At 46.7% G+C, this 13,761-nt stretch overlaps 1 protein-coding gene across 3 annotated transcripts in view; it reads right to left on the reverse strand.

The window, feature by feature from the left end:
* ADAMTS17 (ADAM metallopeptidase with thrombospondin type 1 motif 17) overlaps nucleotides 1-13,761 on the reverse strand; it is a 323,015-nt gene that overhangs the window by 59,973 nt on the left and 249,281 nt on the right. For all 3 annotated transcript variants that reach the window (XM_075896952.2, XM_075896951.2, XM_075896953.2), the window contains 2 exons: nucleotides 7,068-7,227; nucleotides 2,735-2,870 (listed from right to left, as the gene is read on the reverse strand). In XM_075896952.2, the coding sequence (XP_075753067.1) occupies nucleotides 2,735-2,870; nucleotides 7,068-7,227 (296 nt within the window). The remainder of the gene's footprint in view (nucleotides 1-2,734; nucleotides 2,871-7,067; nucleotides 7,228-13,761) is intronic.

Genomic DNA, 13,761 nt, shown 5'->3' on the forward strand with positions numbered 1-13,761 from the left:
TAGTGAGACGACTAGTCACTTAAGGGGGGGAGCAGAATCCAGTGTTGGGGGGGATCTGGCTTAAAAGCTGGCTCCCCTCAGCACCGTGTCTGTGGGGAGAAGAGGCAGAAGCGCTGCGGTGAGCCTGGGGTGAGCCGGGAGGGCTCTTGTACATTTCAAAGCAGGGAGCACAGGGCCAGCAGGGGACTGCTTGAGTCCCCTGCTGGCTGTGCTCCCCACAGTGCTTCCGCCTTTGAAATGTAGCAAGAGAGGGCAAGGCTCTTGCTACATTTCAAAGGCAGAGGTGCTCTTATCGACTAATCGAATAGTCAGTGCAAATTACAACAACTATTCGATTAGTTGATGAATCTAAATATAACATTCTTAATGCACATGTTCCCAAGAATTCACAGAGCCACCTGGGTCCCACAGCGCACTTGGCTGGTGGTGAAAGATGACAGAACATTGCTTCCAGAACTTAGTCAGCTGCTTATTTCAGCCTCTAGGTCCCTAGACATGGTGCCAACTCCACCCCCCCCCACACACACACACTTGTCTGCCTCCACTCCAAGCAACTCCAAATGGCTTTTCAAAAGATCCATCTTTTCTTGCTGAGCTAGGATCACGAGCTGAGAGTTCACCTGCACCTCCTGCTTAAGACAGTGGTATAGAAAAGCCACCACATCACGGAGTTTATGCAATTTCCCTGTGGAAATTATGAACAGTTCTTTGAGTGTTTTGGGAGTCTGGCCTCTGCTTTCACAGTTCCAGGTGTGTACGTGGTATCCCATGATGTCACTGTGCTGGGGTCTGAGAGATATCTACTTAAACAGCAATGTGACTACAATGCCAATAGTGCAGAGACCAGGCAAAATTACAACATTTCTTCACCCAAAGCAGAGCATGGCCTACATGGACATAGCACACCATCTTTTTTGAAAGAACTGTTCTTCCTAAAAAAAATTAGGTTTACACAGTTCTTTCAAAAAAGGTTTTTTTCCCCCTCGAAAGAACCACGTCTAGACTACTTTCTTTCTCGAAACTTTCGAAAAAGCGACCAGAAGAAGATATGCAAGATTGCTCCGAATTTGCATATCTTCTTTCAAAAGTGAAAGCAAGTCTAGACATGTCCACAGTAACTGCACAGTCCTGAAAAAATGCTATACAAGACATAATGACACCTAAGCAGGTACTTAAAGTTCATCAGGTGTGGAAGTGCTTTTCTGAATCAAGACTAAGCTCAGAGCAACATGACACACTGAAAGGGCTTGCAGTCTAAACTAGTTAGGTGGTACAGATAGCATATGACCACAAAGCATATGACCAGATGAGACTGTGTATATCCCTTTGTTCACATCCTACATACTACTGTAATGAGTGTTACACAAAATAGGTCTTCTAAAATGCCATTTCAAAACTTATATTTTGCTGATCAATAGTATCAAGGCAAAATGCTCACAGCAGTATTATCTGTTAAGTCATAGATGTAAAATGAGATTCTGAGTTCCCCGAGAAGCCTGGGGAATGGCCAAACCAGTCCCTTTGAAACAAAGAGTAAACAGACACCTCAAATGTAAACAATGCCTATGGACTGTTACCTGCTAAGTGGCTATTCTTTAGGCAGGAATAAGAGCGAGGGCAAAAAATTATATATAAGCAAAGAAACATCAAGGAATTCCTTTCCATGCCTGTCACCTTGCTCCCAACTGGAAATGCTTCTTAATGGGGGAACACAACAAGACACCTCTTTCTTCCCCCACCCCTCATGCCATCTGAAGTAAAAAAATTATTGGACTCTGGGAGAAGTTATGACCTGTGGAGTTTGGTCAGAAAGACAGCTGAAAGCAGATGATGTGCAAAACTTTTCTTGAACCTTTGTTGATAATTTGTTGAGTTAGGCACTATAGTCAATGTCTTATCTTTATTTTTCTTGTAATCATTTCTGACCTTTATGCCTCATTCCTTGTACTCGAAATCATTCTCTTCGTAGTAACTTATTTTTTTCTAATCCAGTGGGTTGACATTGAAGTGCCTGGGAAACTCCATTTGGGGTGACAAATTGAGGGCATATTATTTCTTTTCAGGAAATAACAGATCAAACAAGACTAGAACTGTGTTGGGATCACCCTGCAGAATAACCAAGTAAGAGCTAGCGTGTAACCTAAGAGTGGCTGGCAAGCTGCAGCTACAGGCAGACACTTAGGGTCTGGCTTTTCCGCTGGAAGGCTGCTTGTGAGGGACTCAGTGGGCAGCTACTTTAAAGAAGGCATTGTAAAAAGGCATCCATGATTGCTGGGCATGGGTGACCTCACCCCTTATTGCTCTGGGCTGCACCCTGGTATCTCACACTAGGTAAGGTTTAAAGGCCATGTTACTCTTTCCATCAGGGTGTGACAACTAATCAAGTCCTAATTTGCACTGAACAAAGAAACTAGATTAGGTATGCCATCACTGCAACACTGTCTAGTTAAATTCAGTAAACTATTTGGTCTCCCAGATTATGCAGTTTAGGGGAAGAAAAAACACAAAGAACATGTATATAGGCTGCAGGGAATCCTGATGTACCTATCACAAATTAAATGTGCTCTAAGGTAATGAAAATCGGGTCTGCTCAACAAGTGTTATAGCTGGATATTGCAGCTAACCATGTGCCCTATTGTCTCCAAATATACTGAGCGTTTTCAGTGGAGAGGTGCCTTGGAGAAGGGCAGTTGCAAGAAACAAGGAGGCTGATTTTGTTTTCTAAGCACCTTACCGTGACTGGCAGGGATGTGTGTTACATCTTCTAACTTGGGGTTCAGGGCGCATCACACGCTGGCAGTCACTGTCATTCACCAGCATCATGGTCTTGTTGATGATCCTTGTACAGGACACAATGGTTTTACGCTCCCCTAAAAGTCAAAAGCAAAAACAATGGGAAGCCAGTAAACTAGCTCATTACTGGAGGCGGCTCACTACGTCCTATCAATGTTATTTTATGCAGCAGACCAGATTTCATAGGTCATGACACATATTTCATGACTGTGAATTTGGTAGGGCCCTAATGATGAGCAAGAAGGTGACTGCTTGAGCAGTGCTAGTACCCTGAGCTTTCAACTCTTAACCCAAATACAACCTGGAAAGCAAACTGCATTGATTTAGGTTCCTCCTCCATGTGTTGCTGTAACCGACATATCACCGATCACAGATTCCCTTGGGAAATAAAGTGGAACCAGATAACGCACCACCTCTGGGGATGACTAATAATGATGTGAGATCTATCACTTAGCCTGAGTTTCCTGCTTCTTCCCCTTCATACTGACTGACGTCCAACTCACTTAATACAGCAACAAGAATGTTGAAAGGAGGGACCAGGCTTCAAAGGCTGCAGTTTGGGCTTACTCAGATTTTACAAGGGAATGAAATAAGCAGATAAAATATAAACCATTTCTGGCCCTCAGGTCCTCTGCGATGTACTACATCTGTCAGGGATGGTACTTGGTCCTGCTGCGAAGGCAGGGGACTGGACTCGATGATCTCTCAAGGTTCCTTCCAGTTCTATGAGATAGGTATAGCACCTTATATTATTATTATATTATTATTAAAAAGTGCTGCCAATTAGAAACAGCAGGCTCAAGAGTCGTCTCTTCTCTGCTTCTTCTTCCCTAGCCTCTGTTTGCCTGGTAGTGGATGAGAGGGGAGGGATCATGTGAAGATTACCTGTTGCATTCCCTCCCTCCGGGGCATCTTGTATTGGCCACTGACAGCAGACAGGACACTGGGGTTGATGGACCTTTGGTTTGACCCAGTATGGTCGTTCTTATCTTGTCAATTGGAGCTTGTGGCTCTTGTTCATCATCTCCAAGTGCTCCTGTCAATTGCCTCTTACAAGCTCACATCTTTTGCAAGTCTTCTCTTAGTGTCTCACACCTCTTTCGGCAAGGTCTTTCTCGAGGTCTTTCTTGTGACTACTAGCTCATCCAGGCTCTGGGGAATATATCCTGCAACTCATCATCTCATACGGTCCAGCTAATATTCCCTCAGCTTTTTCATGGGGATGGGAGGTAGGGGGGAGTTTACCTTTATCATGGCTCCTACTGTTTCACTGCATAGCGTATCAGCTCTTATCTGATTCAGCATTTGGAGGAGGTAGTTGTCCTTCCTCTTCCAACCTGGCCAGCATTCCAACCTGTACATCATAGCTGGCCCAATCCACCTCTTAATTTGGTTTGCTCATTAGTTTAGTTTACATATTGTTATTGCAAATAATTCCTATCAGTCCCTCTACTTCTACCAACTACTTTTCACGGGGCTCCTAATATCATCGTCCTCTTTCCGATCATGGCTTTGCTCACCCAAAGCACTTAAATTGTTGCATGGACATCAATTTGACCCCATCTAGTTTCATTGGCTTCCGGTTGTCTCTCAAAGCAGTATACGTACTCCACCTTTTGTGAGCTGACGCATAAGCCATTTGCTTCTACTGCAGACCTCCATTAGCTCCACGTCCATTTCCAATTCTTATGGCTCTTCACTGTGCAACATAACAGTGTTGGTGAAAAGCATGCTCCACTGAGCCTCTCTACTAAACTCCTGCATCAAGGTGCGCATTGCAATTACTAACAGGACAGATGGGCTATGCCCATGAAAGGTCATGATACCATCTACATGTTTTGTTAGTCTATAAAGTGCTACCAGACCATTTTTTGTTTTTTCCTGTACAAACCCGGGATGCATTGTTGGCCTTCCTGATACAAACCCAGTTTGGTTGTCGCTTAATTGACGTTCTAGCCCCTCTCAAAGTCTTTTCTCAATAATTCTTTCCAGACACCTCATTGTGCGACTCGTCATCTTTATCGCTCAGCAATGACTACACGCTTGCACATCTCCTTTATGCTTGAAGTTAGGGACCAACTTGCTCTTCTGCCACCCGCTGGGGATTTTTCCAGTGTGAAGAATTAAGTTGAAAAAGTTTGACATCATCACCATTCCTTCAGGCCTAATGCTTTAAATGCCCCAGTTGGGTATATCACCTGCTCCTCCCGCCCTCTCGCCTTTCATTGTCTTTAGCATTGTCTGTGTCTCCATCGCAGTGATAGGTCTTCTCAGGTTTTTGCTTGTGCACACTTCCCTCCAGGGTGTCTTCACATTCTCTTCACTGAGCAGTTTCTCATAAAACTGCCGTCACCACTAATGATTTCACCATCTTCCATTTTCATCTTTGACACACTTCATAGCTCCCAAGTTCTCTGTGCTTCTTGGCTACTCGACATATTCCTTTCCCCCTTCTTCATTTGAGCAGATCTCTAAATGCCTGACCCTTAGCTTCTGCAATCACTCATTTAGCTATGTTCTGTATCAGCCTAATAGCTTTCCATCACTTTTACGTTCTGCCATCCTCATTCTTCTTTTTTGCTTCCTGCAGATCACTGGACCACCACCATATCTACTTACCACACAATCTCTCTCATTTCTTCTGGCCACAAGCTGCTTGTGCACTTTCTGTAATATAGCTGGACATTTCCCCCAAATCTCAGTTGCTTGGTCTGGTTGTCATCCAACCTCCATAGAACTTCTCAGGCTCAAGACACCATGCTCCATGCTATTTCCACACAACCTATGTCTCTGCATCAGCTAAGAAGAGGGCAGGGAGGGGAGAGGGTAGGAGACAGGACTTATTTCTGTGGATGAACATGGCCCCTTGGGCTCAATAATCCACTTTGACACGAAGATGTTGTGTTGCAACAGTGAGAAAGTTGCTGTTCAACATAGTGAGTCAGCCTCATGATGTCACTATTTAAAGTCACCCTCTCACCATGCAAACTTACCCTAATGATATTTATTTGGGGGATACTCCTCAAGCATCTCCCATTGTAATCTTAGTTCTGGCTGCTTTTCACATGTATGACTAATCAACACAAAATCCTGTCACTGGAAAGTCCGGTGTGAATTAAGTCCCTGATCACTCGAAGAACCATAAGTGAGTTTGTACAAAGTGCCAAAGGGAAGAAACCCTTTCCACAAAGAACAGGTAGTGAAATGTGTCTGAAAACCAAAGCGCTTAAGAACTGACCAATCTGAGCCCGTTGATGGTGGGAGCCATGTTGCCGCAAGGTGATATTTGTGCCTCTAACCATGTGGGGAGCATATTGTACCTAAGACCCACGGGTTTAAGATTTGCTTTTGTGAGGGCTCAGTGATCGGAGAAATTGTTACGGTGAAAGAAAAGGAAACGAGTCCATTTTTAAATCGATTTCTTTTATAAGCAAAAAAAAAAATTACAGGCTTTCAGTATTCTGAGGTGGGAGGATCCTGAGGGTGGCAACGTGACAGGCAGTGAAGGCTTAAGTTGAGCTCTCCTTAATACCTTTGTGGTATCTTCATGTTGGGATGAATTGTTGGAGCTGGCACCCCCCAGTGTTAGTTGTGAAAGGAGCCTGGTCAGGGTGTATGGGAAGTGGCCTGACTCCATTAGGAGAATTAAAACTGTCTCTCCCATAGACATAAAGCTGATGGATAGTGGCAGAGACAATATTAACAGTCTTCTGTGGGGTTCTCTGGCTTCACGAATCTATCCCAGAATGGCCCAGGAAAAACCCTCTGAAAAGTGTGATCGGCAGAATGCCATAGTTGATTAACTGTTTCTGATGCAATCTACAGCAAATTCTCAGTGAGACTGCTCCTATTTGATTCCCCAGAGAAGGAAGCTTCTTTCAAGGACATATGCATGCATCCCTGCAAAACCTCCCGCTCCAAGAATCTGACCGGGCCTTGAGCTATGGGGCTGCATACAAGTGCCTTGAGCTATCCACGAAGCACTAAACCAGGTGCAATTCCACTACCTAGTAATGAACCCACAAAGCAGCAGCCCAGCCAGAACGCCGACTGAGAACAGACGGCAGGGCTGCTGCTAACTTGCAGATCTGGTGAAAGCGAGCTTTCGTTTCACCCAATTGCCATGCCAACAGCCATTTCCGCAGCTTAGCCCTCCTCGTGATGTCTGTGCTTTGGCAGCACTGCAGCCTGTGTTCTGCATTCACCTCTCTTTATTGCCTGCCTTGGCGAACACTGTACAAAACAAATCGCACCACGTTCCCTCCTGGCCTTACCTCCTCCACACTGCACACTGCATCCTTCCCATCCGCTGTGTGTCCAGATGTACAAAGAATCCTGTTGTTTTTCTGGCTCGCTTCTGTTTTCAGCGGTATAGTTTACAGGAATGGTGTATTCATAATGAATTCCATAGTTTTGGTCGTGAAATAACAGCACCTGGGTCCGCAGCAGAAAAAAGGGCTGTTATGATACACTGCACTGGAAAAGCCAACCGAGTGCAAAGATGGCAAAGCAAGTGATGGTGTCTCAGGACAACGCACTCAAACGTGAGCACTTCGAGAAAGGCTCCCAAAATCAAAGTGGCCTGATCTTCAGAGGTGCTGAGCCAAGGCATGGGAGCTGTAAGTGCTCAGTGGGTCTGAAAAAAATCAAGACACTTATGGAGGTGTCCAAAACCAGACTTTGGTGTCTAACGTTGAAAGCACTCAATTTTGAAAAAAAATTGGCCTAAGCTTTTTTGGTGTCAAATGCAGCGAGTTGGCGTCAAAACGGAAATGATTTGACAGCAGGAAACATTAAATCAGACTGATGTTCATATAGTAACTAATTAAATTAATGATCGCATGGAATTAAGATACCATTCATTATACGCGTCTTAATTTGTTAAGGGGCGTTAGGCCTGGCCGCAAGCCTATGTATGGATTCAACCTTCTGGGAGGGTGAGTGGGCTGGGAGAGAGAATTGTTTTGAGTTTAACTTCCTATCACTTCACACTTTAATGGCACAGGAATTTATTAATGTGTCTGGAGCAGCAGAGAGGCGCATTTAACAGCTTAATCAATAAACAAGTCAAATCATCACCACGAGAAAACGTGCTGACAAGAACAAATCTAGTCTGCTGCTAAGAGACAAACCCTGCTACTGGGAGGGGACTGTCTGTGCTTCCCTACACACAGGTATTTTCTAAGAAACAAAGAGGGTGCTGGGCTTTTTCACATCATGCACCAATATCAGTGGTTCCATCCAAGTTCTCACCTCGCCACGATGTTGCTGCAGTGATGCCGAGGTGTGAAACCTGCTTCTAACAGGATCATGTCTGACCTCTTCAGCTTCCCTACTCTGTGAAGTTCACTAAAAGGACTACAATAAACAAAAGGAGAGCTGAAAGGGAATGCCTCGTTCTTAGTCATCGTGGGCAGGGAGTCCCAATTCTACTTCGATTTACACACTGGGCCAGATTTGGCTCTCACATTTGTGGAGTAACTGTGGTAAAGGGAGTCCTACTAGTGTAAAACCAGCAAGAGACAAGAAATAGACCCACTGCATCTTTTATCTAAATTGCTGTGCAATGGAAAAAGAGAAGTGGGAGGCGGACTCCGAGTAAATCTATTTTCTGGACCAAATTCCCAGTGGATGAAAATTGGAGTATCTCCCTTTAAAGTTAATGAACCTATGCCAATTTACATCAATGACCCTCCACGATTATATAAAAAAAAAAAAAGACAATTACTATTACAACATAACCCCAGTAGCATTAAAACAATACTTTGATCAGGAACCTTCCAGTCACTCATAGGTAAGCTCCTTTCTGACTCTTCATCATTCTGGAAACACATCTTCAATCCTCTCCAAGCACCCATATAGGTAGGGTGTGTTTAGATTACAGGGCTTTTCGAAAAAAGTGGCCTTTTTTCAAAAAAACTTTCCCTGCATCTAGACTGTTGCCACGTTCTTTCGAAAGTAAATCAAAAGAACGCGGCAGTTTTTTCAACCGCGGAAAACCTCGTTTTATGAGGAATAATGCCTTTTTTCAAAAGTGCTCTTTTGAAAAAAGGTGCTATGCAATGCAAACTGCTTTTTCGAAAGAGAGCGTCCAGACTGCCTGGGTTCTCTCTTTCACAAAAGTGGCTTGCTTTTTTGAAAGTACTGGTTGTAGTCTAGATGCTCTTTTTCGAAAGAGACTTTTTCGAAAGTATCTTTCGAAAAAGCCTCTTTCGAAAGAAGCTTGTAGTCTAGATGTAGCCTTAGTGTTTATAAGCACCTGGGACAGGGAAAAACATGACTGTACCTATGCTGGAAGCCTGGGCTTGAGTTTGGAGCTGTCTGAAGAACTGATATTTTGATCCAGGAGCCCTCCCCCTCCCCCAAAAAAAAATTCTCCACAAAATTTCATTTCAAATTGTCCTGAAATGATTGATTGTTTTTTCCTCATTTTGTTTTTGTTGATTCCATACTTTTAAATATTTTTTAAATAAAGCCAGCGACATTTCAAAACGAGAAGTTTCATTCTAATAAAAACTGAAGCAACATGTTTTGACTGCTGTGAAAAATGTATCCCCATTTTTTTCCCGGACAAAATTACTTGATAAATTAGACTCAAATTCGCCAATAGTTTCAGCCAACTCAACACAGCACTTCAGTGAATGAACTATCTGAAAAATCTGGCTGGGTTTCAACTCGAGGTGCAGCAGTTGCCTCCCTATATGTCTGTCCAATGAGCACTGTAAGTGCAAAAGGCACATCACACCTTATAGTTAATCTCCACGACACAAAAGTCTGGACAGAAAAGCATCTTCCATGAAGAGTGGGAAGTTTTGGCTACACAAAAAACTTCATTTTGCATAGATTCTCAGTCCAGGAGGGACTACTGTGATAATCTAGACTGGCTCCTGCACAACGCAGGCCTTAGAAAAAAGGGTTTGCTCACTTTAATAACTGTTGTTCTTCGAGATGTGTTGCTCAAATCTATTCCAAATAGGTGTGCGCATGCCTTGGGCACGGCTGCTGAGAAGTTTTACCTCAGCTGCTACCCGTTGGGTCAGCTATGGAGCCCCCTAGAGTGGCACCAGTGCGACGCTCTATATATAACCCTACCAACCCAACTGCCTCTCAGTTCCTTCTTGGCTACTCTGACAGCGGGGAAGGAAGGGTGGATGTGGAATAGACGTGAGCACCACATCTCAAAGAGCAACAGTTAAAAAGGTGAGTAACCGTGTTTTCTTCTTCGAGTGCTTGCTCATATCTATTCCAATTAGGAGCATCAGAAGCCTTGCCCAGGAGGAGGGGTTATAGTCAGAGCATGGCTGACTCGAGAACCGTGGCACCAAAAGCCGTGTCCTGTCTGGACTGTAGCATGATGGCGTAGTGCAATGAGATGGTATGTAGACCAAGGTGCCGCTCTACAGATTTCCTGGAGTGATAAATGATCCAGGAAAACCACTGAAGAGGCCTACGCTCACATGGAATGTGCCAGGAGAGGCAGTGAGGAGACTGGTTGTCCCTTTACATAGTCTGCCACCGCCATGAAGAGCCACGAGGACTTGCTAAAAGGTCAGTGTAGAAGGCGAGTGTGTGCCTCACATCAGCGGAGCGCAGTCTTTGTTCCTGAAAGCACTGGTGGGACTTAGGGCACATGGTGAAAATGTCCTGCCTGGTGTGGAAGATGGAGAATACTTTTGGAAGAAGCGCCAGATGAGGGAGAAACAGGATTTTGTCCTTGTGAAAGACAGCGTACAGGGGTTCAATGTCAGGGCGCAGAGCTCCGACATCCGCCGAGTGCAGGTGAGCACAACCAGAAAAGACACCCTCCATGAGAGGTAAAGCAGGGAGCATGTGGCCAGGGGCTCAAAGGGGAGGGGGGGGACTGATAAGCACTGAGAGGACCAGATTAAGTTCCCAAGCAGGGGCAGGGTCCTAAGCCAGAGGGTGAAGTCTGTCCTTACCCTTGAGAAAGTGCCCTACTAGGGGGCTCAATAGGATAGAATGGCCAGCCTCCCTCAGGTGGAAAGCCAGATGGCCACCAGGTGCACCTTAAGTGATGAAATTTCTACACGCTGCTGCTTCAGGGATACCAGATACACCAATACCTGTGGAAGAGAGGTAGACAAAGGGTCCAGATGCTGCTGCAGGCACTAACTCAAGAAAGGCTTCCTTCCATTTGGCCAAGTATGTGAGCCTGGTAGAGGGCTTTCTGCTACTAAGGAGAACTTGTTGAACCTATTCCAAGCACAAAGCTGCCATGCCATGAGGTCAAGGGTGTGGCGGTCTGGGTGGTGAAGATGCCTGTGGTGATGAGGTTGGGGGTCTCAGGAAGTGGATGGGCAGTTATACCACCAGCTCCAAGAGACAGGGGTGCCAGTGTTGACAGGCCCAGGCTGGGGTTGTCGGGATAATGTTCGCCCTGTCTCTGAGAAGCTTGAGAAGCACCTGGTGAATCAACAGAAATGGGGGAAAGGCATACGTCAGCCTGGTGCGTCATGGGACCAAGAACACATTCACTATGGACCCTGGGCTGAGGCTTCAAAACAAGCAGAAGTACGGGCACTTCCAATTGGCCTGAGTGGCAAAGAGGTCAAGCTGGGAAAACCCCCCACTTCTGGAAAATGGTGTGGGGGACAACTGGTCATGAGCAAAGAAGTGGCGACTGAGGCGATCTGCCAGCTGGTTCTGAACTCCCAGGAGGTACGACACCTTCAGGCAAATAGAGTAGGCTATGCACAATTCCCACAAATGAAGGGCCTGCAGGCAGAGAGAGGACAACTGGGCTCCACCCTGTTTGCTGAGGTAGTACGTGGCGATGGTATTGTCTGTCATGACCGCCATACACCGCTCCCAAAGGTATGGTGGAAAAGTGAGGCATGTGAGGAGGAATGCACAAAGCTCATGGATGTTGATGTGGAGCGACAGTTTGTCGACCACATAGCTTACGTGGCGAGGACCTCAAGGTAAGCCCCCCAAGCCAAAGCAAACATGTCTGTGACAAGAGACACCATGGGCTGTGGAGCATGAAGTTGAACACCATCACTGACCAGGGACCCAGCCACCATCGGAGGGCAAGTATCATGTGGCGAGGCACCGTGATCTCCATGTCGATGTTTTCGTGCCCCAGTTGATTGTCAACCCAAGCCAAGACTGCATGTTGAGCCTCAAACAGAACTACATATGTGCGCACCACCTTGTGCCCTATGAGCTTGAGAAACGTCCTGGCTGTGGAAACCGGAAAGTTGGCGAGCGATGGCAACAGCTGGTTTAGTGCTGTGAATTGTTCTGGCATCAAGCACTGTCCTGATGAACTTGATCCTTTGTGATGGCACCAGAGTCGACTTGTTGGGGTTGAGGAGCAGGTCCAGTCTTTGCAGAGGGGCCCGAATAAAGGTGACAGGCATCTCCCCTGTTGGTAGGAGTGGCCCCATAAGAGCCAGTTGTCCAGATGGGGGTAGACTTGAACTCCAGCAGCACCACACATCTCAGGATGGCTGGTGGTTTGCTATCCAGAGTAGCAGTCACCACTTAAAGAAAACCTTTCGACTAAACAAGTAGAGGTGCTTGGTGTTCTTTGACTTAGGCACTGGAGCCTGGTGGCCTTGGCCCTCTTTTTTCATTTATGGCATCCACCATCAGGACACAGGGTGTGTGTGTGTGGGGGGGGGGGGGGTGTAAACAAATATTCAAACCCCTTGATGGGGACAAAGTATCTCCTTAGCTATCAGGGGGATAGAGGCAGGGGTTTGCACATAGTCCTGGCCAAAATCAGGATAGATTTGATGATTGAGAGTGCCACCCTCAAAGGGCCTTCAGGGGCCAGGATGTTAACCATGGGGTCAACCTGTTCCAGTATCTCCTCCACCAGGAGCTAAAGGCTAAGGGACACTTTGCAGAGTAGGTCCTGCAAGGCCCTATAGTCCATTGGAGGAGGACCTATGACAGAGCTGACCATCACCATTTCATCCAGGGAAGAAGATGAAGTGACCACTACGGGACCTATGTCCTGTCCATCCCTGGTTGGGCCTGAGTATGTGCCAAGTGGCTAGGCCAGGTTTCAGGTGGTGGCATAGCAGGAGGCGCTGGCTCAGGTAGTGGATGACTGATGGTTGCCTCCGGGACCCAGCACTTAGAAGTGACAATGGAGCATTGTGGGACAACGTGGCCTGGGCCTAGTGGAATGCCCACTGCATTCAAAATAGCCACTGTGGTGGCCACTGTAGGGCTCCTTAATCCCTGTAGAGGCAAGGGCCTGTGGCATCGACTTGTCTGCGGCCATGGAGGGATCCCTCGGGGGCACAAGGGAGAACCCAAATGAGGGGGGCATGAGGAGCGGTGCCAGGACAAAGTTGCATGTCTTGGGGAACGTCCGCGCCCCGAAGAGCGGTGTCAAACTCAGGGCCGAGACCATGATCTACAGTGCTGTCAGTCCCCTCGATGTCAGTCGGTTCAGGAGTTGTTGGAGTGATGTGACAACTCTGAATCCAACCAGGATCTGCTTGCCACTGAGGCTCTCAAGCGGGAATAGCTCGGAGAGGACCTGTTGCGAGAGTGGTGCTGCGACTGTGACCGACACCACAAGTCAGACTGATGGTGCTCAACAGAGTGGTGCCGGGATGCCAAGCGGAGAGGTACCAGAGCCAGAGCGAGAGGGTCCGGCATGGCGCGCTTCTCCTGTGAAGTCTGGTGGGTAGTGGAGGGCCTGTTCCTAAGAGGAGACTGGGTCATCTCGATAAGACTCCTAGCAGCCTTGAACATGTCTGGCATGGAGGACTGGCCGACCAGCATGGCTTTCACCCTTGGAGAGTCCAAGATGATTGGGCTTGGGATACGTGCAGAGTCTGGTACCGCCGTGCCTCAGGGCCAAAGACCATCAGGATCCCTGGGAATGAAGGCTGGCAGCGCTGCCAGCGAGAACTTGGCTTCTTTAGAAGGTTGTGCCGGAGACTGAGGCCTGGGACAGAAGGTGGTGTGCTCCGTACTGAAGCA

This window comes from Pelodiscus sinensis, chromosome 14, assembly GCF_052426305.1.
Source record: "Pelodiscus sinensis isolate ZL-2025 chromosome 14, ASM5242630v1, whole genome shotgun sequence".
Classification (NCBI taxonomy): Eukaryota; Metazoa; Chordata; order Testudines; family Trionychidae; genus Pelodiscus; species Pelodiscus sinensis.